Source organism: Manis pentadactyla, chromosome X (assembly GCF_030020395.1).
Source record: "Manis pentadactyla isolate mManPen7 chromosome X, mManPen7.hap1, whole genome shotgun sequence".
In the NCBI taxonomy this organism is placed as follows: domain Eukaryota; kingdom Metazoa; phylum Chordata; class Mammalia; order Pholidota; family Manidae; genus Manis; species Manis pentadactyla.
In genome coordinates, this window is record NC_080038.1 from 56,646,946 (window position 1) to 56,673,394 (window position 26,449).

General features: G+C 38.2%; 1 protein-coding gene across 2 annotated transcripts in view; it reads right to left on the reverse strand.

Annotated features, from left to right (window-relative positions):
• The window catches only part of ZC4H2 (zinc finger C4H2-type containing), a 40,757-nt gene extending 15,270 nt beyond the window's left edge, over nt 1–25,487 (reverse strand). For both annotated transcript variants that reach the window (XM_036892748.2, XM_036892749.2), the window contains exon 1: nt 25,331–25,487. In XM_036892748.2, coding sequence (XP_036748643.1) covers nt 25,331–25,383 — 53 coding nt within the window. In that variant the 5' untranslated portion in view covers nt 25,384–25,487. The remainder of the gene's footprint in view (nt 1–25,330) is intronic.
• Between the last annotated feature and the right edge of the window lie 962 nt (nt 25,488–26,449).

Below are 26,449 nucleotides of genomic sequence, written 5' to 3' on the forward strand. Positions count from 1 at the left end.
CCTTCCTCCCTCCCTCCCTCCCTCCCTCCCTCCCTCTTATGGATATCCAAATACCCGAGCATCATTTGTTGTAAGATTACTTTTTCAACTCAGTCAAAAACCAGTTGGCTATACTTATGTAGGTCAATTTCTGGGTTATCAATTTGGTCCCACTTATCTGTGTCTGTCCCTTTGCCAATACCATACAGTCTTGATTACTGTAGCTATATAATAAGTTTTGAAATCAGAATGTATGATTTGTCCCATTTTATTTTTATATTTCAAAATTCTTTCCACTCTTCTAGCTCTTTCACTTTGCCATATAAATTTTAGAATAATCTTGTCTATATCTACCAAAAATCTTTCTGGGATTTTAATGGAAATTTCATTAAACTTGTATATCAATGTGGGAGGACTGATATCTTTATTACACTGAGTCTTCCAAACCATGAATACAGTATGTCTCTATTTATTTAGATCTCCTTTGGTTTATTTTATTAGCATTTTGTAGTTTTCAGCATAAAAGTCCTGTACATATTTTGTTAGATTTTGTTACACTTAGGAGGTATTTTATGTTTTTGAGTGATTATAAGTGGTTTTGTATTTTTAGTTGTAGTTTCCACATGCTTGTTGCTGTTTTCCACATTGACCTATCCTACAACTTTGCTGACTCACTTATTACATATAGCAGTTTTTTGGTTTTTGGTTTTTGATTTATTGGAATTTCCTACAAAGACAATCATGTTATCTAAAAACAAGGACAGTTTTATTTCTTCCTTTCTATCTGTATGCCTTTTATTTACTTCATTGCCTAATTGTCCTGCCTAGAACTTCTACTGCTATATTGACTAGCAGTGCTGCAAGTGGACATCCCTGCCTTGCTCCGGAACACAGGAGGAAATCATTCATTATTTCACAATTAAGTGTAATGTTAGTTAGTTGGAGGGTGTTTGCAGATGCACTTTATCAAGTTGAGAAAGTTCCCCCCTGTTCCTGGTTTCCTGAGATTTTATCATAACGTTGTGTTGAATTTTATCAAATGTTTTATCTGTTGACATGATTGTGTAATTTTTCTTCTTTAGTCTGTTAATATGATTTTTGAATAGCAAACCAGTTTTGCACCTCTGGAATAAACTCCCATTGGTAATGGTGTATAATTCCTTTTTATATATTGCTGAATTCTATTTGCTAATATTTTTATCAAGATTCCTACACATATATTCACAATGGATATTAGATTGTAGTTTTCTTGTACTGTCTTTGCCTGGAATTGGTATCAGAGTATTAGGGGCTTCAAAGAATAAACTGGGAACTGTTTTTTCCACTTCTACTTTCAGGAGAGGTTGTTAAGAATTGGAGTTAATTCTTTTTTAACCATTTGGTAGACTTCTCCTGTGAAACCATATGTTTGTGGAGAGCCTGGTTTAGGGAGTTGTTAAATTACAAATACAATTTTCCAAGTATTTACAGGTTTATTAAAATTATCCGTTTCATACTGGGTGAGCTGTGGCATTTTTTTTTTTGAGAATCAGTCTGTTTTGTGTTACTTGTTCAATTTACATGAGAGTTGTTCACAGTATCCTTTTGCTATCATTTCCAAATCTGTGGGGGTCTATAATGATATCCTGTTTCATTCCTTATGTAGTAATTTGTGTCTTTTCTCTTTTCCCTCTGTTAGTGTTGTGAGAGGTTTTACAATTTTTTTATATTTTTCAAATAGTCAGCTTTTAGTTTCATTATTGTTTTTCTGTTTTTAATTTCATTGATTTCTGCCCTTATCTGTATTATTTCTTGTTTTCTAATTGCCATGGTTTATTTTGCTCTTCTTTGTCTAGTTTCTTGAGGTGGGAGACTGCATTATTAATTTGAGGTATTTCCTCTAATACAAGCAATTAGTGCTTTAAATTTCCCTCATACCACTGTGTTTGTAGCATCCCACAAATGTTGATACGCTGTATTTTAATTTTCACTCAGTTCAATGTATTTTTATTTCCCATGAGACTTCATTTTTTAAACATGCATTATTTTAGAAATATGTTGTTTACTGTCCAAATGCTTGTAGATATTTCCTGTCATTTTTTCTCATTTCTTGATTTCTAGTTTGATTATATTAATGTTGGAGAATACACTCTGCATTTCCATTATTTTAAATTCGTTGATGGTTATTCTGTATCCAAGGATATGTTCTATCTATCTAGATATATGTTCCATGATCACTTGAAAAGCATGATTATCCTTTTGGTGGGTGGAATGTTCCATAAATGTTAATCAGGTCCTGTCATTGATGGTGTCATTGGGTTCTGTACCCTTGCTCATTTTCTACTTAATTCTATCAAATGATAGAGACATTTTAAAGTCTCCAACTATAATTGTGGATTTGTCTATATCTTCTTTTGGTTCTATCAGATTCACTTCATGTATTTTTCAGTTCTGTTTGGTATATACCTATTTAGGATTACTATGTCCTCTTAGTGGATTAACACTTGTGTCTTTATGTAATGTACCACTTTGCCTAGTAATTTTCTTTGCTCTGAAGCCCATTTATCTGATATTAATATAACCATTATTGCTTTCCATTAATTAATGTTTCCATGGTATATCTTCTTCCATTCCTGTACTTTCAACATCCCTATATCTTTACATGTGAAGTGAGCTTCTTGTCGACAGCATATGAATGGGTCATGTCTTTCAGTCTTCTTACAGCTAATCAGTATTTAAATTGCAGTATTTAGGCCATTTATATTTAGTGTAATTTGATAAACCATGTCTTAAGAATACTATTTCATTTTTGTTTACTCTATCATTTGATTCTCCACTTTCTTTCTGCAGCCTTTCTGCAGTTAATTGAACATATTTTAGAATAATATTTTATCTATAGTGCTTTTTTGTTATCATTAATCTACAATTACATGAAGAACATAATGTTACTAGACTCCCCCCTTCACCAAGTCCCCCCCACACCCCATTACAGTCACTGTCCATCACTGTAGAAATATGCTGTAGAATTACTACTTGTCTTCACTGTGTTGCACAGTCCTCCCCATGCCACCCCCTACATTATACATGCTAATCGTAATGCCCCCTTTCTTTTTTCCCACCCTTATCCCTCCCTTCCCACCCATCCATCCTAGTCCCCTTTCCTTTGGTAACTGTTGGTCTGTTCTAGGGTTCTGTGATTCTGCTGCTGTTTTGTTCCTTCAGTTTTTCTTTCTTCTTATACTCCACATATGAGTGAAATCATTTGATACTTGTCTTTCTCTGCCTGGTCTGTTTCACTGAGCATAATACCCTCTAGCTCCATCCATGTTGTTGCAAATGGTAGGATTTGTTTTCTTCTTATGACTGAATAATATTCCATTGTGTATATGTACCACATCTTCTTTAGCCATTCATCTACTGATGGACACTTAGGTTGCTTCAATATCTTGGCTACTGCAAAAAGTGCTGCAATAAACATAGGGGTGCATATGTCTTTTTGAATCTTAGTAGTTGTATTCTTTGGGTAAATTCCAAAGAGTGGGATTCCTGGGTCAAATGGTATGTCTATTTTGAGTTTTTGGAGGAACCTCCATACTGCTTTCCACAATGGTTGAACTAATTTACATTCCCACCAACAGTGTAGGAGGGATCCTCTTTCTCCACATCCTCGCCAACATTTCTTGTTTGTCTTTTGGATGGTGGCCATCCTTACTGGTGTGAGGTGATATCTCACTTTGGTTTTAATTTGCATTTCTCTGATGACAAGCGATGTGGAGCATCATTTCATGTGTCTGTTGGCCATCTGAATTTCTTCTTTAGAGAACTGTCTATTCACCTCCTCTGCCCACTTTTTAATTGGATTATTTGCTTTTTGTTTGTTGAAGTGCATGAGCTCTTTATATATTTTGGATGTCAAGCCTCTATTGGATCTGTCATTTACAAAAATATTCTCCCATACTGTAGGGTACCTTTTTGTTCTATTGATGGTGTCCTTTGCTGTACAGAAGGTTTTCACCTTGATATAGTCCCACTTGTTCATTTTTGCTTTTGTTTCCCTTGCCCGGGGAGATATGCTCATGAAGAAGTCGCTCATGTTTATGTCCAAGAGATTGTTGCCTTTATTTTTTTCTAAGAGTTTGATGGTTTCCTGACTTATGTTCAGGTCTTTGAGACATTTCTAATTTACTTTTGTGTATGGGGTTAGACAGTGATCCAGTTTCATTCTCTTACATGTACATGTCCAGTTTTGTCAGCACCATCTGTTGAAGAGACTGTCATTTCCCCATTTTATGTCCACGGCTCCTTAATCGTATATTAATTGACCACATATGTTTGCGTTAATGTCTGGAGTCTCTATTCTGTGACACTGGTCTGTGGCTCTGTTTCTCTGCCAGTACCAAACTGTCTTGATTACTGTGGCTTTGTAGTAGAGTTTGAAGTTGGGGAGCGAGATCCTGCCAACTTTATTATTCCTTCTCAGGGTTGCTTTGGCTATTTGGGGTCTTTGGAGTTTCCATATGAATTTTTGAACTATTTGTTCCAGTACGTTGAAGAATGCTGTTGGTAATTTGATAGGGATTGCATCAAATCTGTATACTGCTTTGGAAAGGATGGCCATTTTGAGGATATTAATTGTTTGTAGCCAAGAGCATGGGATGAGTTTCCATTTGCTAGTGTCCTCTTTAATTTCTCTTAAGTGTGTCTTATAGTTTTCAGGGTATAGGTCTTTCACTTCCTTGGTTAGGTTTGTTCCTAGGTATTTTATACTTTTTGATGCAATTGTGAGTGGAATTGTTTTCCTGATTTCTCTTTCTATTAGTTCATTGTTAGTGTATAGGAAAGCCACAGATTTCTGTATGTTAATTTTGTATCCTGCAGCTTTGCTGTACTCTGATATCATTTCTAGTAGTTTTGGAGTGGAGAATTTAGGGTTTTTTATGTACAATATCATGTCATCTGCAAATAGTGACAGTTTAACTTCTTCTTTACCAATTTGGATTTCTTGAATTTCTTTGTTTTGTCTAATTGCCATGGCAAGGACCTCCAGTACTATGTTGAATAACAGTGGGGAGAGTGGGCATCCCAGTCTTGTTCCCAATCTCAGAGGAAAAGCTTTCACCTTCTCACAGTTCAGTATGATGTTGGCTGTGGGCTTATCATATATGGCCTTCATTATGTTGAGGTACTTGCCTGCGAGTTTTTATCATGAATGGATGTTGAATTTTGTTGAATGATTTTTCAGCATCTATGGAGATGATCATGTGATTTTTGTCTTTCTTTTTGTTTATGTGGTGGATGATATTAATGGATTTTCGAATGTTGTACCATCCTTGCATCCCTGGGATGAATCCCACTTGATCATGCTGTTCGATCCTTTTGATGTATTTTTGAATTCGGTGTGCTAATATTTTGTTGAGTATCTTTCCATCTACGTTCATTCGGGATATTCGTCTGCAAATTTTCTTTTTTGGTGTGGTCTTTGCCTGGTTTCTGTATTAGGGTGATGTTGGCTTCATAGAATGAGTTTGGGAGTATTCCCTCCTCTTCTATTTTTTGGAAAAGTTTAAGGAGAATGGGTATTCTGTCTTCTCTGTATGTCTGATAAAATTCTGAGGTAAATCCATCTGGCTTGGGGGTTTTATTCCTCGGTAGTTTTTGATTACCACTTCAATTTCTTTGCTGGTAATTGGTTTGTTTATATTTTGTGTTTCTTCCTTGGTCAGTCTTGGAAGTTTGTATTTTTCTAAGAAGTTGTCCATTTCTTCTAGGTTTTCCAGCTTGTTAGCATATAGGTTTTCATAGTATTCTCTAATAATTCTTTGTATTTCTCTGGGGTCCGTCATAATTTTTCCTTTCTCGTTTTTGATTCTGTTGATGTGTGTTGATTCCCTTTTTCTCTTAATAAGTCTCGCTAGAGGCTTATGTATTTTGTTTATTTTCTCAAAGAACAAGCTCTTGGCTTCACTGATTTTTTCTATTGTTTTATTCTTCTCAATTTTATTTATTTCTTCTCTGATGTTTATTATGTCCCTCATTCTGCTGACTTTAGGTCTCATTTGTTCTGCTTTTTCCAATATCGATGATTGTGACATTAGACTATTCATTTGGGATTGTTGTTCCTTCTTTAAATATGCCTGGATTGCTATATACTTTCCTCTTAAGACTGCTTTTGCTGCTTCCCACAGAAGTTGGGGCTTTGTGTTGTTATTTGTTTCCATATATTGCTTAATCTCTATTTTAATTTGGTTGTTGATCCATTGATTATTTAGGAGCATGTTTTTAAGCCTCCATGTGTTTGTGGGCCTTTTTGCTTGCTTTGTACAATTTAGTTCTAGTTTTATGCCTTTGTGGTCTGAAAAGTTCGTTGGTAGAATTTCAATCTTTTTGTATTTACTGATGCTCTTTTTGTGGCCTAGTATGAGGTCTGTTCTGTAGAATGTTCCATGTACACTTGAGAAGAATGTGTATCTTGTTGCTCTAGGATGTAGAGTTTTGTAGATGTCTATGAGGTTCATCTGTTTAGTGTGTTGTTCAGTGCCTCTGTGTCCTTACTTATTTTGTTTGGTGGATCTATCCTTTGGAGTAAGTGGTGTGTTGAAGTCTCCTTAAATGAATGCATTGCATTCTATTTCCTCCTTTACTTCTGTTAGTATTTGTTTCATATATGCTGGTGCTCCTGTGTTGGGTGCATATATATTTATAATGGTTATATCCTCTTGTTGGACTGACCCCTTTATCATTATGCAATGTTCTTTCTTATCTTTTGTTACTTTCTTTGTTTTGAAGTCTATTTTGTCTGATACTAGTATTGCAACACCTGCTTTTTTCTCTCTGTTGTTGGCATGGAATATCTTTTTCCATTCCTTGACTTTTCGTCTGTGCATGTCTTTGGGTTTAAGGTGGTTGCAGCATATAGATGGGTCTTGCTTTGTTATCCATTCTATTACTCTGTGTCTTTTGACTGGTGCATTCAGTCCATTTACATTTAGGGTAATTATTGAAAGATATGCACCTATTGCCATTGCAGGCTTTAGATTGTGGTTAGCAAAGGTTCAAGTTTAGCTTCTTTACTATCTTACTGTCTAACTTAACTCACTTGTTGAGCTATTTTAAACATTGTCTGGTGATTCTTTATTTTTTTCCTTTCTTATTCCTCCTCCTCCATTCTTTACATGTTGGGTGTTTTATTCTTTGCTCTTTTATGTTTCCTTTAACTGCTTTTGTGGGTAGTTGATTTTATCTTTTGCTTTTAGTTAGTATTTGGTTGGTCTGCTTTCTTTGCTATGATTTTATTTTCTCTGGTGACATCTGTTTAGCCTTAGGGGTGCTCCCATCTAGAGCAGCCCCTCTAAAATACCCTGTAGAGGTGGTTTGTGGGAGGCAAATTCCCTCAAGTTTTGCTTTTCTGGGAATTGTTTAATTCCTCCTTCATATTTAAATGATAATCACGCTGTATACAGTATTCTTGGTTCAAGGCCCTTCTGTTTCATTGCATTAAATATATCATGCCATTCTCTTCTGGCCTGTAAGGTTTCTGTTGAGAAGTCTGATGATAGCCTCATGGGTTTCCCTTTGTAGGTGACCTTTTTCCTCTCTCTACCTGCCTTTGAAACTCTGTCCTTGTCCTTGATCTTTGCCATTTTAATTATTATGTGTCTTGGTGTTGTCCTCTTTGGGTCCCTTCTGTTGGGATTTCTATGTTCTTCCCTGGTCTGAGCAACTATTTCCTCCCCCAGTTTGGGGAAGTTTTCAGCAATTATTTCTTCAAAGACACTTTGTATCCCTTTTTCTCTCTCTTCTTCTTCTGGTACCCCTATAATGCGAATATTGTTTCATTTGGATTGGCCACACAGTTCTCTTTATATTCTTTCATTCCTGGAGATCCTTTTATCTCTCTCTGCATCAGCTTCTCTGCATTCTTGTTCTCTGATTTCTATTCCATTAACGGCCTCTTACACCTACCTCATCCAGTCTGGTCTTAAGTCCTTCCAGAGATTGTTTTATTTCTGTAATCTCCCTCCGGACTTCATCCCTTAGCTCTTGCATATTTCTCTGAAGATCTGTCAGCATGGTTATGATCTTTATTTTGAATTCTTTTTCAGGGAGATTGGTTAGGTCTATCTCCCCAGATTCCTTCTCAGGGGAGGATGTTTGGGTTAGTCTGGTCTGTATCAAATTCTTCTGCCTTTTTGTGGTGATTGAGGTAGTTGTGGGGAGCTGGTGCATGTGTCTGCTGGGAGAATGTCCCTTCTTGCTGGTTTGTGGCCTTCCTCTCCTGGGAGAACGGCGACCCCTAGTGGCTTGTGCTGGAAAGCTGCATGCAGATGGGGTTTCTAATTCTTGTTCGGCCACTGTGAAGGAAGCTCTGCCCTGCTGCTCTGGGTGTGGCCAGCCTCAGGCTGCTGCTCTGGCGGCGCAGCATCAGAGGGGAAATGGGTGGGAGGCTGCTTATAGCCGTGAGGGGCCTCTGAGCTGCGCTGCCACCCAGGGCGTTAGGGTGCCCAGAGTTCCCTGTGATTCCCAGCTGCTGGACTAAGTGTCCCGGGATGCCTCTGTCCAGCGGAGGGATCCCTGTCCCTTTAAGACTTTCAAAAAGCACTCGCTTTTCTTTGTCCCAGGTTTGCTGGCTGCAGGGACCCGCTCACAGGTCTTAGTGTCCTATTTCCCTACTATCCAGCACACCATGCACTGTCTGTCTGTGCTCTGGTGCAGATGGCTAGGGCTGGGTGTTTAGCAGTCCTGGGCTCCCTCTCCCTCCCTGCTCCAACTCCTCTCCTCCCGCCAGGAGCTGGGGTGAGGGGTGCTTGGGTCCCGCCAGGCTGGGACTTGTATCTTACCCCCTTCACGAGGTGCTGGTTTCGCACAGGTGTGGATGTAGCCTGGCTGTTATACTGTATCTTCTGGTCTCTCTTTTAGGGATAGTTGTATTTGTTGTATTTTCAAAAATATATATGGTTTTGGGAGGAGATTTCTGCTGCTCTACTCGTGCTGCCAACTTGGCTCCTCCCTCTATAGTGTTTTATGTATATCTTTTTCTACAGTTTTTAGTGGTTGCTCTAGGTATTATATTTCATAATTTATCAGTCTACTGTGTCATCATTTTATTAATGTGCATGAAAGGCAGAAATGTTACCTCCCTTTATGCCTCTTTACCCTCTACCATTTCTATTATTATCTGAAATATTTCTTCTAGATACACTGAAAGCCACATTAGATAATACTACATTATTATTTCTACCATCAAAAATGAGTTAGAAAACTAAGCATTAGAAAAATTATATTTTAATCATGTTTTTACTTTTTTGTTGTTTTTTCTTCCCTCCTGATATTCCATATTCTTTTCTTGTATAGTTTCCTTTCTTTTAACAGAAATTCCTTTAGCTATGATTTCAGTGTAGGTATGCTGGAGACAAATTCTCTTAGTTTTCCTTTATCTAAGAATATCTCAATTTCTTCCTTATTCTTGATGGATTATTTTTGCTGTATATAGATTTCTGAGTTGATAGTTCTTTTTTTTTCAGGAGTTGAAAAATCTTGTGCTAATTCTTTCTGGCTTCTATGTTTTTCTGATAAGAAATGTGCTGTCATTCAAATTGTTTACACCTATAGGTAAGGTGACATTTCTGTGGTTAGGTTAAGGATTCCTTGACTCTAGTTTTCATATATTAATGATGAGGTATCTTGGTGTGGATTTCTATGAGTCTATCCTATTTGAGATTCATAAAGGTACTTGAATCAGTGAGTATATATCTTTTGACAAATTTGGGGAACTTTCAGCCATTATTTCAAGAACTTTTTCAGTCTTACCTTCTTTTAATTCTGCAGATAAGGCCTCTCTGTGGTCTTATTCCCCATTCCTTTTCTTCCTTCATTACTTTTTATCCCCATTCCCTACACCTTTTACCCCCTCACCATAGGCAATCAATCAAAAGTATTTAATGTCTTTTCTTTGTGTCACATGTATTCTTAAGTGTATACTGTTTCATATGCAATTATGAATCTATATTAATATAAACTTATATATTATTAACTAACATTAACTAGTTAATATTATGGACAGAGAGAGAATGGGGGAATGTTATAGACTAAATTGTGTCCCTCCAAAATGCATATGTTGAAGCTCTAACCCCCAATATGAATGTATTTGGAGAGATAATTAAGGTTAAAAGAGGTCGTAAATGTGGGATGCTAATCCAATTGGACTGGTGCCCATATAAGAAGAGGTAGAGACACCAGAGATTTATCTTTCTCTGCATGCACAGAGGAAAGGCAATGTGAGGACACAGCAAGAAAGCCAATAAGTCCTCACCAGAAAGTGAATTTGATGGCACTTTGACCATACACTCCTAGTGTCCAAAACTGTAAGAAAATAAATGTCTATTGTTTAAGCCACCCTGTCTGTAGTATTTTGTTGTAGAAGACAGCAGATTAACGCAGCTTTTGATACTGTGAACTTGGGAGTTACTTTAATAAAAACCTAAGAATGTGGAAGTGGATTTTGAGCAAGATGATGAGAAGAGGCTGGAAGAGTTTTGAGGTGCATGCTGTAAAAAGCCTGTATTGCATTGGAAGGACTGTTGGTAGAAATATGGACATTAAAAGTGCTTCTAGTGAGGTCTCATAGAGAGAAGGAACATACTATTGGAAACTGGAGGAAAGGAAATCCTTGTTATAAAGTGGCAAAGAGCAGAGAGAAGATGAAATAAATAAGTTTTTTGAATTATGTGATTTTACAGGACAGAACAATAAACTTTTAGTCTCAAACATGCTTTATCTTTCACATAAAGGAAAGAATGATGCCAAAGCCTATTCAGTGTTAATCAGGGTTGCCACTCTCATCATAGGCCCAGTTCTAACAAGCACAGGGTACAAGGTTGTTTTCACCAGAATTTCAGAGGGTGGGTTCCTCTCCTCAGTTTCAGAGGTCCACGATACTTCTGACATGTACTTCCAAGAAAGATGACTGCTAAGAGCTGCAGGGATGGGACTGCCACAGAAAGTTATAAAGGTAATGCTGCCCAAAGCATCCAGCCAAAGAAGGTTACTCTTGGGTCTTAAAAAGTCTAATGGAACTTGCCTTGCTAGGTTTGTACTTGCTTTGGGTCTGTCATCCCTATCTTTCTCATTTCTCCTTTTTAAAAAGGGAATGTCTATCCTATGCCTGTTCTACCATTATACTTGGGAAGTAGGTAACTTGTCTGGTTTTGCAGCTGGCCAGAGGATTTCTGATGACAGATGAATCATACTTCAAGTCCCACCCAAACCTTATTTAGAAGATATTTAGGAGAGCCTTTCGACTGGGCATTGATGCTGGAATGGGTTAAGACATTTGGGGTTGTTGGGAGGGTATGAATGAATTTTGCATGGGAGAAGGACAGGCATCAACAAGGAACATAGCATAGAATGATAAGAATGCATTGTGCCCAGCTAAAATATATATGCTGAAGCTCTAACCTCCAAAGTGACTATATTTGGAGAGAGGACTTTTAGGGAGGTATAAGGTTAAATGAGGTCATCACAGTGGAACCCTAATCTGATAGTACTGGTGCCCTTATACAGAGAGGAAAGAACATGTGAACTCTTTCTGTCTCTACACAAGAAGAGAAGAAAGGCCATGTGAGGCTACAAGGAAGAGGCAGCCATCTAAAAGACAGAAAGAAAGTCCTTACCAGAAAACAAAATTACTGATACTATTATCATGGACTTCTAACCTCCATAATTTTGAAAAAATAAATGTCTTCTAATTTTATATATATATGTGTATGTGTATGTGTGTGTGTGTAATGATATGATATAGATCTCAATAATCACTTTGATGTTAAGATGCAGGATTCCTTGTTCCTATGTGTGACCATCCACTACATTTTATCTGTCCACTCTTCCAAGAATACTCTCACTTTACGTCCATCTCCCTCCTCCACAAACATTTCAATGTATCCTGGTACCTGTCTGAGTAAATCTAGGGGGATATATCCCAGGAGTGGAGATTCTGGGGTACAGGTAATGCTTATTCTTATTTCATCAAAGCAGAGGCAATTTTCTCTGCAGGATGGCTACACCATTTCACAGTCCTACCAGTAGATATGAGGACTCGTGTATCTGAGTTTGTACTAAGAAATCAGGAGCAATGGAGAAGCTTGGGGCATCCACCCAACTGGAGACCTGTAACATAATGCACCCTGAGTTGGTCTCATTTGCCTTTTAAAAAACCTTTTCCTGATTCACTTGCCAGCTCTACCTCATCACCACCAAGATATGATTATAAGAGTTTTGCCTTAATCAATTATTGCTGCTCTGTCCACACCTCTGCTCCTGCCATCTCTGATCTCTGGGAGTCAAGTGAGAATTTTATCTGAAGTTCTCTGTATTTATAGTGAAGTCAAGCAGAGAACAATGCTGGCAATGACAGTGGTGAAGTGATTTACATACAGAAAGTGGTTCTAGGGACTCCCATACCAATGTGGGTAGGACCTGAGCACATGGGAATCCCAAGGCTGGGAAGGACCTTCAAAGGCATCTATTGGCTTTTCCTCAACCATCACGTAAGTGCCTTCTTAACATCATTGCCAAGTATTCAATTATGTCTTTGAACAATTTAGTCATGGGGCCTTCCTACTTTTGTAAACAATCCATTCCATCTTTTGGCAGCTCCAACAACTTGAAAACCCTAGGGTCACACAGAACACAAATGCTCCTTGTCCCCCAGTATTCATTCTTCCCTCCTTCCATAGTAAAAAAAAACTTCTGACTTTCATCTGAATATGTGATGCTTGGAATAAGGACTATATTTGCAGGTGTTTGTGAACATGTGACAATTTTCTGGCCAATGGGATGAACACACACATAATATGTAGTGGGTTTTGACTCTAAAGGGAAGAAGCACACCACTCACTTCCCCTTTGCCCTCTTCCCTCTGCCTAAAATGTTATACAACATGGAGCCATCTTGAACCATACAGATGAGGACAATACCCTGTACATGGTAAAGCAACAAGATAAAAAGAGACTGAGTCCCCGATACTGAGTAACCACACAAAACCATGGGTAGGGCTTGTTCTCAGACTGACAATGTGTGAGAGAAATGAACTTCTGCCCTATTTCACCTAGGGATATTTTTGTAACCAAATTGGATTAGCTTTACCAATATCCTGGCTAATTGGTTGTTGTATTTCATTTAATCTAAGATACCACTGAACATAAGGTACACATTATATTATGTACTACTTAGAAAAAATGCTACCAATTGTACTATAACAAAATATTTTCTTATAGTTTAAATGTCTATTTCATACTCATTGAAAGAGCTTAAGACTCTATTTTTATCTGATTACCTAGTATGAATCATTCTTCATACACAATAGCTTTCCATTTCAAGGCAGAAGCTTGATGAAATCTTTTTGAAAATATTTTAAATGACCATTAAACTCAACACATACAGTGGTAATCATGCACATAAGTCCATTGAAGGGATGTTGGCAACAACACAATTACCTCTTGACCAGCAGTAATTATAAGGTAGCATCATATTTAAGACATGACCTAACTTTAGATTTGAAAATATAAAATACTTGTGTCTTAAGTGGTAAAATCTTATATTTTAAAACTAAATTTGGGGAATAATCTTGACTTCTACTTCTGGTCAAGATAGAGTAACAGGGACCAGATTTACCCTCCCATGCCAAATAATTAAAACAAAACAAAACAAAAACACAAGCCATAATATATGAAAAAAAAACAGTGCTCAAGTCATTGGACATTAGGCAAGTAACACTAGTGATCTCTGAGAGATGGAAAAGCTTAGTTGAGCCCAAAGATCACCCCACCTTACTGCCTAGAGAAATATTCTAGGCTGAAGAGCAGGGACAGAGAACTCAGACAGAGCCTGGCAGTCTTCCTCAATTGAGGACATGGAGCTCTGAGTCTGGGGAAACCAAGACATCTGGAGTTTGCAGGAAAGAGTTCTGAAAAGGGGAAACCTGCGTAGAGAGAGAATGCTTACATATCTTCAGAGGATCCCTCTCAAGTATTCAGTTAAGTATTGGTCAGCACACATGTGTAAGGAAACTACCTGAGGCCAGGGAAAAAGCCACCCAAAAGGGTTAGAGGGAACAATTATTGTAGTCCACAGAAGGCTAGAGTAGTGACTACACCAAAGAGCCAAGATGGAAAACTTCACAACTCATAAAGCATTAAAGTACATAGAAAAGTTCTGTATCATGAGTGGGGAAAATGAACTCTACACTAAATGATGCAATAGTTCCACTTAGTGAAGCTGAAAACCAAGGCCCAGAAGAAGAGAACTGATTCCAAGTGTCTTAATGACATGCCCGAACAAGGCTCAAGAACATCTATAGGAATGCAAGAAGATGCAGAACCAACAAGGTAAAATTCACAGTCTGGCATCCAATCAAACCTTGCCAGGTGTGCGATTAAGCAGGAAAAATACAACCCATAATGTGGAGAATGGTAAACCAAAACTGATCAAGAAATGACATGGTTGATAGAATTAGTGGCCAAGGACACTAATGGTTATTATGAATGCATTTCATATGATCACAGAGTTTGAGGAAATACTGTTCAAATTAAGTAGAAATTTAGGAGAGATGAAAAAGACCCAAATAAAATATCTAAAGATAAAAACCACAGCATCTAAGATGAAAACTACATTAGTCAGTTTATACAATAAAGGAGGAAAGATAATGAGAATGAAGACATAACCACAGATATTTTCCCAAATGAATATTAGAGTAAAAAGAGTAAAAAAAAAAAAACAGCATCAGCAAACTGTGGGACAGCTTCAAGTGGCTAAAAATACAGGTAACTGGAGATCAAGAAGGTGATAGAAAGGAAAATAGCCAAATAATTAATAGCCAAAAATGTTTCAGATTTTATGAAAACTACACATGGACCAATCCAAAAAGTCCAACAAACCTCAAGCACAGAAAGCATGAAGAAAACTGCACCAAGTTACATCACAAGTTGCTCAAAACCAGTAATAAAGAGAATATCTTGACAGCAGCCAGAGGGGAAAAAAGGCACATTACCTACAGAGGAACAAAGGGCAATGGAAGGAAGATGACAGTGGCACATCATTTTTGAAGTACTGAAGGTAAAAAAGAAACCCTGCAATAATAGAATTCTTTACAAAGTGAAAATAACTTTCTAAAACAAATGCAAAATAAAGACTTTTTCAGACATAGAAAAGCTTGAGTACCATATCACCAGCAAACCTTCTCTACAATAAATTTTAAAGGATGACCTCCAAGGAGAAGGAAAATGATTGTAGAGGAATATAGAGCACTGAACATGGAGAATATGGCTCTTTTATTCACTATTTAAATTCCTTAAAAAGATAACGAACACTTTAAACCAAGAAGTACATCAATATAATAGCACTAAGGCCAGAAAGAGAGAGATAAAAGTAAACTAAATTTCTTACCCTGTATCTGCAGTAGTATAAAATCAATTGAAGATAAACTGTGACAAGTTAAAGATGTATCTTATAGACCCTAAAGCAACCAGTAACATAACAAAACAGGAAAAGATCAAATGGGACCATAAAATATACTTAATCCAAAAAAAAAGCAGGAAGGTAGGGGAAAGGAACAGAAAACAAATGGGATAATTGGAAAACAACAAGGTGACAGATTTAAACCTAAGCATATCAACAAACACATGAAATATATATGATCTAAACATGCCCAGTTAAATAACAGATTGTGAGACTGGATTTTTTAAAAAGCAAAACAAAAAAAATAAGACCAAATTATGGGCTGCCTATATGAATCCCACTTTAAAGACAGAGAAACAAGTAAAAAGATGGAAGATACACCATGCTAACTCTATTCATCTTGGATTATATCTTAAAACAGAGAAAGGACATTATTTGAAACACTGGTGAAATCCAACAAATTAATCTATATGACCAATGTCAATATCTCAGCAGGCTTTTGTGTAGAAATTGATAAGCAGAATCTAAAATTCACATAGAAATGCAAAGAGCCTAGAGTAGCCAAAACAACTCTGCAAAAGAACAAAGTCGGAGAACTTATACTGCCTGATTTCAAGAATTAGTATAAAGCTGCAGTAATCAAAGCAGTAAAGTACTGTCATAAAGATACACAGATAAACCTATGGAACAGAAGAGTCCAAAAGTAAACCTACAAATACATAGACAGCTGATTTTTGACAAAGGTGCAAAGGAAGTGCTGTAGAGAAAGGATCACCTTTTCACCAAATGGTCTTGAAACAACTGGATATCCACATGAAAACAATAAACTTAAACCTATATTTTGCATCATATACAAATATTAAGTGAAAATGGGATGTGAAAAAATAAAACCTAAAACCTAAAAGTAAAATTTCTGGAAGAAAATATAGGAGAACATCTTTGTGACTTCAGTTGAGGCCAATACTTATTTTTTGATACAAAAATCACAATCCATAAAAGAAAACACTGATGAATTGGGACTTCATCCACATGAAAAACTTTTGCAGTTCAAAACACAATGTTAAGAGAATGAAAACACAAGTCACAGACTGGGAGAAGATCTTTGCAAAGCATATATCTGATGAAGGAATTGTATCCTGAGCATATAAAGAACACTCAAAATTCACAGTAAGTAAACAAATAAACCACCTGAAAAAAGGGCAAAAGGTTTGAATTAGACACTTCACCAAAGAAGATAGGTGGAAAATAGACCCATGAAGAAAATGCTCAAAATGCTTAATCATTAGGGAAATGCAAGTTAAAATTAAAGTGAACTACAAAGAACTACCACTTCACACTACTAGGATGGCTATAATGTCCTTTTCAGACACAATAACAAGTGCTGAGGATGTAGAGAAACTGGAACCTTCATACACTGCTTTTGGGAATGGAAATCGACACTACCACTTTGAAAAAACAGTTTTGCAATATCTTAAAAAGTTATATGCCTTCTAATCATGTGAACCAGAAATTTCACTCCTAGAAATCTAACCAGGAGAAATGAAAATGTATTTCCACACAAAGACTTCTTTGCAAATATTCAGGGCAGCATTACTCATAAGAGGTGAAAAGTGGAAACAAACTAAATATTCATTGGCTGGTGAGTGAATAAACAAAATATTGTATACCTATACAATGGAGGACTATTTGTCAATAAAAAGGAATGCAATGCTGATATATGCCACAACATGTGTGAGCCTCAAAAACAATATCTAAGTTATATGCAATGTCCTGAAAAGGCAAACTATAGAGACAGAAAGTGTATTATTGGTTGCCTGGGATTGTGGGTGGGAACAGAGTTTGACTAAAAAGGGCATAAGGGCTCTTTTTGGGATGATGGAAATGTTCTAAGATATATATTGTGGTTGATATATGCACAATTCTGTAAATTTGCTAGAAGTCATTGAATTGTATTAAAGTGGAGGGTTTCTACTGTATGTAAATTACAACTCAATAAAGCTGTTAAAAATATGTCCTCCAATGGCTTCTTACTGCACCCAGAATTAAGTCTTCTTACTGCACCCACAACACCATCTGAACCCATATTCTAAACTGTTTCTATTCCTCTGCTCCTGTTTTCCCAGGAAAACTAATAAATTGTCAAAGTTTCTGTAGAGGAAATAAAATTTTAATGAAGCTGGTTGAATGAGGTACTGAGAAATGGGAAGGAGGTTAATGATGAAAAAACAAAACGAAACGAGGACATGCTACCCTTGTGGTTGATTGCCTCTACTATGCTCTTCAGGTTTAATGTCTAATGCCCAGCCTTCCGTGCTCTGTTCAGTAACTGGGTAGTTTGGGTTAAGATTACATTTATGTAAAAGGTTCTTCCTTTCTCGAATCTCTAGAGTGGGCATTGTACCAGCCATTGACTAAAGGCACACACACACACGCTTCCTTCTCTTCATATTTTCCATTAGTCAAACAGACAAAAAATGTTATTAAGTACCATTTATGCAATAACATGCTGGATCCTGTGGGTGATTAATAAGAAGACCCCTTCCTTCAAATTAAATAACTGATTGTGGCCCAATATAGAAAATAGATCAAATCTTAACTGTTACGGTTGAAGGGGAAGTGAGACGCCCAGAGTCCCACCTCTTCAAATCCAACTCCATCTGACTCTACAAGAGTGGCCCTTGATATACCTCTCTGGAACTCCTAGGGCTCCTGAGAACATTATTTCAAAGTCACCAATTAAATCCATCTTCTTTATTTCAGAAATGAAGAAACAAATTCCCGAAGAGGTAAAGAATTAACCCGAGAGCAATCAGCTATGGTTCTCTGGGTCCTTACATATACAGAGAGAGGGAGGAATGAAATATGATTCTGGACATGGGGATGGGAGATCATTTACTATTGATGGGGAAGACCAGGAAAGGAGAATGTTGGAGGGCATAGAATTGAGAGTTCTCTTGGGACCTGTTTGAGATGTCAGTGAAACATCTAGTTGGGTCAGTTAAGTGGGAAGTTGAACATGTGAGCCTGGAACTGAGGGGAGAGATCGGAGCTTTTTGCCTTGATTCTAAGATCCTTGAGAACAGGTCTAATTCACCTTAGTGGTATCCACAGAATATCCTAGCCCTGCATATGACCCAGAACAGGTATTTGGTAAATGTCACTGAATGAAGAAAAAGAAACCAGGAGCTTTTCCCACCTACTCTAGTCTGGTAAGAGCATTGCCTAAAATACTGAGTATTCTTCCATTAATATTTATTTACTCATCTGGGAAAATAACTACTATCAGAAAAGCAGTTTTCTTAGAACAGTTCACCTTGAAGACTTTTTTATAGCTCACTATCAAATGTCAGCTCCTTTCTATTCTCTCTTCTGTGATCAGCATTTCTTGGCTCAACTTGCCCATCCTAAGTCCCAGGGGTCCCAGCTGTCCTGTGACTTGCAGTTGAGTGAGCACTAGGACTGTGTAAATTATCAATTCAGATGACAGAGGAGCCTGCTGAAGCTGCCACAACAATGACTGATGGATGGAAGGAAGGAAAGAAGGAAGGAAGGTATAAAGGACAGAAGGGAGACACATGTCAATTCAAAACTTTATAAGACAGAGTAACTTGAGTACTATAATAAATCTCCCTGTGGGAATCTAAAGGGGTAGTAATTCATTTGAACTGGGAAATTTGAGGTTTTGGACAAGGGGTACTATTTGTTATGGGTCTTTCCTGAAGAATGAGTGGGATTTACAGGTGTAGAATGAGGAAAGGGCTCTCTAGAATGAAGGATCAGCATTGACAAATGCCTAGAGGAATGGAAAACAGTGAGGAACTTTGGTGTGGATAAAAGATAGGGTGAATGAAAAGTGGCAGTAGCAGGTAAGATTGGAAAAGCAGTTCTGGGCAAGACTTGTGGGTGACAGGGGGATGAATGCAATAGCAGCAACTATAGGCAAATGTCTGTTCAATAGACATACAGTAAGAAATGACCTACAGTGAGGAATGGATTTCACATTATGACACTCTACACACATACACAAAAATAAAACTGAAACAAGTTTCTGCAAAGAATACCTATCATTTCTTATGAAATGTACGCTAATATTTTCTAACTTTCCTCAATTTTTTTTTTACAAATTCTACTGGCAATTGACAATTTGTTTCATAATCTACTAATGGTTCATGACATATGTTTTGAAAAACAGTGCTATAGGCAATGGGAAAATAGTGAATGTGTTTGAGGAATAGCATAACACCAGTACTTTAGGGAGGTAGTTCTCATAGCAGTGTGAAAGGAGTTGAAGATAGGAGGAAGAATGAAGACAGGAATGTAATTCTATAGGTGGAAATAGATGCAACATCAAAAATATGCAGACCGGTAATGATGAAAATCTAATATGAGGCAGTGAGTGTAGAGGGGAAGAGTGGGGCAGGAATTTGAACTAGATGTCAAGGGTAGAAACAGGAGGACTTGCTAAGTAATCAGAGGTGAGTTATAAAAAAAGAAGGAATAATCAACATTGACATTCAGGTTTCAATCTGAGCTAACTGCAGAGAATGATGGCATTAAATCAGAGGTTTAGGGGATGAGCTGGATTGGGGCAGGGAAAAACAAAGTCTTAGGAGTTGAACAACTTGAGCTGTGTCTGTGGAACAACCAGGTGGACAAGCCTAGTAGGCTGTGGGATGTATTTGGTTGAAGCTTAAAAGGAAGGTCATAGATAGAGATTGGGGATTTGGGGATAATATTTGAAGCCATGGGAGTACTAGAGGTTACCTGGGAGGAGAGAAAGAAAAAGAGAGGACACAGGGCAGAAACTCACACTTAAGAGGATCTACATAACACCACAGTATTTACTTCCAGAATGAGTTTTTTCTTTCTTAAATGAGGAAATATTGTTGTGTATGGATATGTATGCTTGGGGGCATGGGTGTCCATAATGTGTGTGTGTGGATGGCATGTGCATATTAAGGACAATTAGTGTGCGTTTAGGGAGCTGGTGAAGAGCTCTGGTACACATAGTTGTGGCTTCACTCATTTTCTCTGCCTCATGGCTTCTTCTCCTTTCCTTCCCTGTTTTCCATCTCTTCTTTTGTTCTATTTTTCTCTTTCCCTTTTGGCATATTCACACACCCCTTCATCACCACTTGAAAACCCAAGGGATGAATGGGCAAAATAAACTAGTGTGAAATTTAGGGGTTGAGGTCTGGAGCATAGTGTTGGAATGTGGTTGGGATTGGGAGGAAAGACAGGGCTGGGCATGTCATCAGAGTCAGGAGTGGAGAATGGTTTGTGGCAGAAGAATCCATTCCTGAGACATTTCCCACTTCAAATTCTGCCATTGGTGTTCATGAGCACTGGGTATGAATGTGTTTATTTGTTTCTGGGCCTGTGCCCGTGGGTGTGTCTGGATCTCAGCTTGACTTAATTGGGTCTTTAGGTGATACTGCCATCATCACTGCTACTTCAGCCCAGAAGTAACTTAAAAAAATAAAAGAGGATCTATGCTTATTCCTTTAAGGGATTGAGGATTAGAGCAGCTGAAGAACTGTAAATAATAATTAATCAAATTATCAGCATTTGTTGAAATGCATTTGCCATGTGAATAGGAGGATGTATTCTCTCTTCCTTTCCTAGCTGCATGACCATAGATAGGTTACATAACCTCTCTGAACCTCAGTATCCTTACCTGTAAAATGGGGATAATAACTCCTATCACAGATTTCCATTAGGAATTAAATATTAAATGAGCCAAGAGCTTTGAAATTAGTAGGTGTGGAACAAATATTAGTTCCTTTCTCCACTTCCTCCTATTTGTCCTTTGCTCTTTCCTTCTCTCCACCTCCCATACATGTTTACTTGTCCAATGTGAAAACTAAGTGTGTATTATAGTTAATTCCCCATTTTAAATTCTTAAACAAGGTTATGTAACCTTTACGTACTACTGTAAAATGGTCAAAAGCAGACTAATTTAAATCACTTTTGGTGCAAACACATCTTAGAATCATTATGTCTTCTTGGTAGATCGACCATGTTTTACTATGTAATGTCATGCTCTGTCCCTGGGAATTTTCTTTGCTGATATCCGCTTTATCTGATATTAATATAGCTGTTCCTGCTTTGTCTTTTTTTCCAAAAAGATAAGGGACTTAATAATTCATGGCACAGAATGTAACATGAGCATCAGCACAATCACTTTGGTTGTCCTATGCCCCATTTCAAAGGGAGCAATGTCATATGTTCCATATGGTTGAATGTAGTTCATTTGCATTACAGCTGAAGAACACTGAGCTTGGGGAGTACACTGCTTTTATAGAAAGCACTAAAAAGGTCTTTTCTTAATCCTGGAAGAGGGAGACACTACTTACTCTGCAAAGTTCCTTCCTGCAAGCACAACCCTGGGACAGGCCTGGGAAGGAGTGGTCAGATCCTTCCATTCTTGGCACACCAAGTAAGAATGTGCAGGGATGCTCAGGCCTACAGCCCTACTTTCTTTTGTTTAATGTTTGGTATGGTATCTTTTTCCATCCTTTTACTCTCAACCTACCTATATCATTATATTTGTGAAGTGTAGACATCATATAGTTGAGTCATGCTTTTTAAATCCATTTTGTCTTTTAATTAGTGTATTTTGACCATTTATATTTACATAATTATTGATATGTTAAGGCCAAGTCTGCTAGTTTATTTTTGTCACTTGTTTGTCCTCTCTGTTTTTAGTGTTTCTTTACCCTGTCTTTCTATGGGTGATTTGTACATTTTTTCAAATTCCATTTTGATTTATCTGTTTTCAAGTGCATCTCTTGGTATGGCTTTTTAGTGTTTGCTCTCAGTATTGTATCTTATATACATAATTTATCAGTCTTCTGATGTCATTTTAACAGTTCAAGTGAAATGAAGAAACCTTAGCTTCATTTTACATCCCTTCATACTCCTCTGTTTATAATACAAATGTTTTAAATACTTCCTCTGCATACACTGAGAATCAAATGAGACAATGTGGTAAATTTTGGTCTAATCATCAAACGTAATTCAGACAACTCAAAAGGAAAAGAAATTCAATTGTATTTACCCATGCTTTTGGTTACTGTGTTCTTTTAAAGTTCCTTCTTTTATGGTTTCTTTTCTGTTTTGAGAACTATTTCGGTCATTTTTATAAGGTAGACTTCCTATTGATAAATTCTGTTTCCTTTCATCTAAGAATGTTTTGATTATCCCTTTATTCCTGAAGGGTATTATCACAGGTCAAAGAAAGGTTGATAATTCCTTTCCTTCAGCACTTGGAAAATGTTGTGTCACCTCATGCTAGGGCCTTGTCAATTTCTGATGAGAAACCTGCTGTCATTCTACTTTTTTTTCCCCTGCAAGTATAAGTAAAGTGTTGTTTCTCTTTGGCTGCTTTCTAAATATTTGTCTTTTGTTTTCAGAAGGTTGACTATGTGTGTCTTGGTGTGAATTTCTTTGGGTTTACCCTGATGGTGCTTGCTTACATTCTTGAATCTAGAGGTTTATATTCTTTGCTCAGTTCAGGAAGTTTTTTAGCCACTATTTTTTCAAATATATTTCTGGTCCTGCCCTTTCTTCTCTCTTTCTGGGACTTTGTTGACACGAATGTTAGGTCTTTTGTTTTAGCCTCACAGGTCAGGAGGTTCTATTCAATTATTCCTTTTTTCTTTTTTTAAAATCTAATTTCCCTGTTATTCAGACTGCATGTTTTCTATTGTTTTGTGTTTAAGTTGCCTGATTCTTTCCTCTGTCTTCTCCAACTTCCTGTTGAACACCTCCATTGAATTTTTAGTTTTTTGGCTATTGTATTTTTTTTCAGGTCTTAAATTTCCATTTGGTTCTTCTTTATGTTTTATATTTCTTTGTGAAATTGCCTATATATATTCTGAGATTTTCTATTTTATCATTGTTTCAAGTGTTTTGCCTTGCTCATTTAAATATTTTTATGTTGGCTACTTTAAACTCCTTGTCAGATAATTCTGATATCTGTGTCATCTCAATGTTGGCATCTGTTTACTTTTTCTGGTCATTTAAGGACAATCTTGGTATGGGTAGTGGGTTTTTTAAATCAATTTTAGACATTCTGGATCTCTTTTAAATCTTTTTTTTTTTGCAGATCTGACATGCTCCTTTTGCAAGAAAGGGGGCAGCAGAAGTCCAGGTTCTTCACTGGTCTCTGGTTGACATCCAAGTTGGGGAGGGCTCATTGTTACTGCTGGTTGTGGCTGGGAGTTTGGTCTTGTCTGTAATCCTCTCATGATCCCACCCCAGCTAGGACTGGTAGACTGCTTTATGACTAGTAAGGTTAAAAGTCATGGCTCCCATGTGTTCTCCACTGGGAAAGGTCACTTTTCCTTGCTCCTAACTGTTCCTTGTCTTGGGATTGGCAGTGGTTCCCTTAATGTCTGGTAAGAGAAATGTCTAGGCTCTCCACCTGAAATCCTAAGCATCATATTAGCTGCACTGTCATTATGACAGCTGGCAGTTTGCTGAATTGATGTATCTCACTCACTATCTCCTGATACTTTTGGAGAAAAAAATCTGCAACGTACCCCCTCGCTTCCACCCTTTCCCACACCGTGGATGAGATAGAACGGGAAAACTATAGCATCTGTACACAGATTGACTGGGTTTCTGCCAAAATGTGGCATTTTCAAGCTGTTTTGGCTCTGGAAAAGTTACTTAAATGTCTGAGCCTTCATTTTCTCAGTTGTAAAGGAAGTGTAGGAAGCTCTCAAGACTCTTGCTGAAATGGGTGATTGGTCAAAGCGCTTATACCATGCATTCAATAAATAGAAGTGTCCTTTTTACTCCCTTGCAGAAGGAGAAATGCAAGTCCTCTAAAGGACAAAAGTGCTAAGGTGCTTCCCCACCATTACCATATGTGAGTGTCACCCAAGGTATTCACTCAACGTGTCAAAATCTTATTTCTTAAAGGAACACTTCAAAAAAAGTTAATTTCTTAAAGGGATGCACTTGAAAAGGGGGATCTTCCCGCGTTTTCTCCAGGTTCCTGGAGAACACTAAAGGGAAAGAGACCGACCCAGGCTACCCTCAGAACGAGGGTAGAAGGAGGGCAGGGGCTTGGAGATGGGGGTCTGGCAGTGGAGGGCAGTTGAAGTAAGATCTGGTGCAGGACCCAGAAGCCCACTTGCCTGGCAATATTGTGTTCGGAGCAATGACAACAGCATCGCCAAGCCACTCAAGGAGTTAAGGGGGTTGAGGATACAAGCAATTCCCACTTTGCCGACCTGCCCTTCACCTCTGACGCCCCAAGAGCAGCTGTTGTGATCCCACCATCCGGAGCCGCTCCCCCAGTCTCCATTGCTCCCATCCCCTTTACCGAGCACCGGGTAGGAGAGCAAAAAAGAGGTTAGTGAAAGGAAAACATACACAAGCATAGCCCCCGCCTGCCGGGATTCCTCCTCACCCCGGGCACCAGAGTTCTTGGCAGCTGCCACCAGCCCAGACGCGATAGACTCGGTTTTTAAAAAAGGATCACCCGAGCTTCAAGTCTTGAAGTTTAACGCGAGACTGAAAAAAAACCTCCACTCATAAAAAGAGTACGATCCAAATACACCCTGGAGCTAAGAAACACTTAAAACATAATGGGTCCAATAATGTTGTCCCCCAACTCCTTCTCCAAGAAGAATAAAACTGTCTTAGGACCAACAATCCCCCTGCTTCTCCCGCTGTGTGTCTCCTTAGTCAGTCTCTATTTTTCTCTCTCCACTAATCTCCGTTCTGACATTCTTCAGCCTCCCTCCCATCCTGGAATATCTAGGTGAAATGGGCTCCTTTCCCCTCCCCCTCCGAAAGTAGCCCAACAATAGACACTTTCCTTAGGTGGGTACCTCAGCCCTCTCCCGCAGCGAGAGATTTTAGGGGCTTCAAGAGGATCTTAGGGGCGCTGCAACGTTACACTTACCTAATCTCTTTAATGCTTTCCAATTTGCACATGATTTCTTGCTCATCTGCCATTCTTTTCACTCTCAGTATCAGGTCCCAAGAAATATACAAACACACCAGCACAGGGATACAATAGACACAAAGTAACCACCTCCTGGGGGCATGGGGTTCTGAGCCTGTGCAGTAAAGACTCCGAGAAGGCCTGGGAATTGTAGTCCTCAGCTCTAAGGCCAACCAGGCAGCCCACATACATGTGAAACTACAACTCCCAGAAGGCCAAGCGAGACATAGCTGTTCCTTCCCGCAGCCGCACTTTAAATCAATTTATCATACATTATGTCAAAGGTTATAAGGAGTACAAGAGAACTGTAATATTTGTCTGGCCCATGCGCGGAAAAATGGGATAAATTACCCCAGAGGGCAAAAGGGAGATGAGAGACATATTCACCAGCACCCTTCTGGGGGCTTTCACGACTACTCACCCCCAAAAAGGTTATCAGGAGTCGCTAATTGGCAGACACTTTAGGGCTAGAGAGAAATCTGAAGGGGAATTCTTTTTGCTACGTTGAATGTTCTGGCTGCTGCTTGGGAACTAGTGGCTTTGTCATTCAGATGGAAATGGGGGCTGGGGAGAAGAGATGGGAGAAAGGAGGGAGCAACTGCTAAAGCTGGGGGATAGAGGGTGGCTTCATTCCTCCCAGCCCTCCATCCATTCTACAAATAGTTACTGAGCTCAGACTTTGCCAGTCAATGAAGGGGACACTGGGTGAGGCAAAGATAAAAGCAAGAGAGACTGTAAGGTAACCCATTAATCACAAGGCAGTGTGTTGCCATAATGTAGAAATGGATAAGGTGTAACCTGAGCAGAGAAGATGCAAACAGATTTCAAAAGGTGACTGAGAATTTGCCAGACCACTGGGAAGGATAGACTTTCCAGGAGAGGACACAACACATATACAAAGGAAAGGACAAGTGGGCCAAGGTGTCTGGAACATAAGGTTCATGTATGGGGTGTGAAACTGGGAACGTGAAGTGGAAAATGTATCTATAAAAGTAAATTGGAGCCAGATTAAGACCTTGGTTGTCACACTAAAGAATTTGGACTTGTATAGGCACACATTCTTCCAATACACATTTA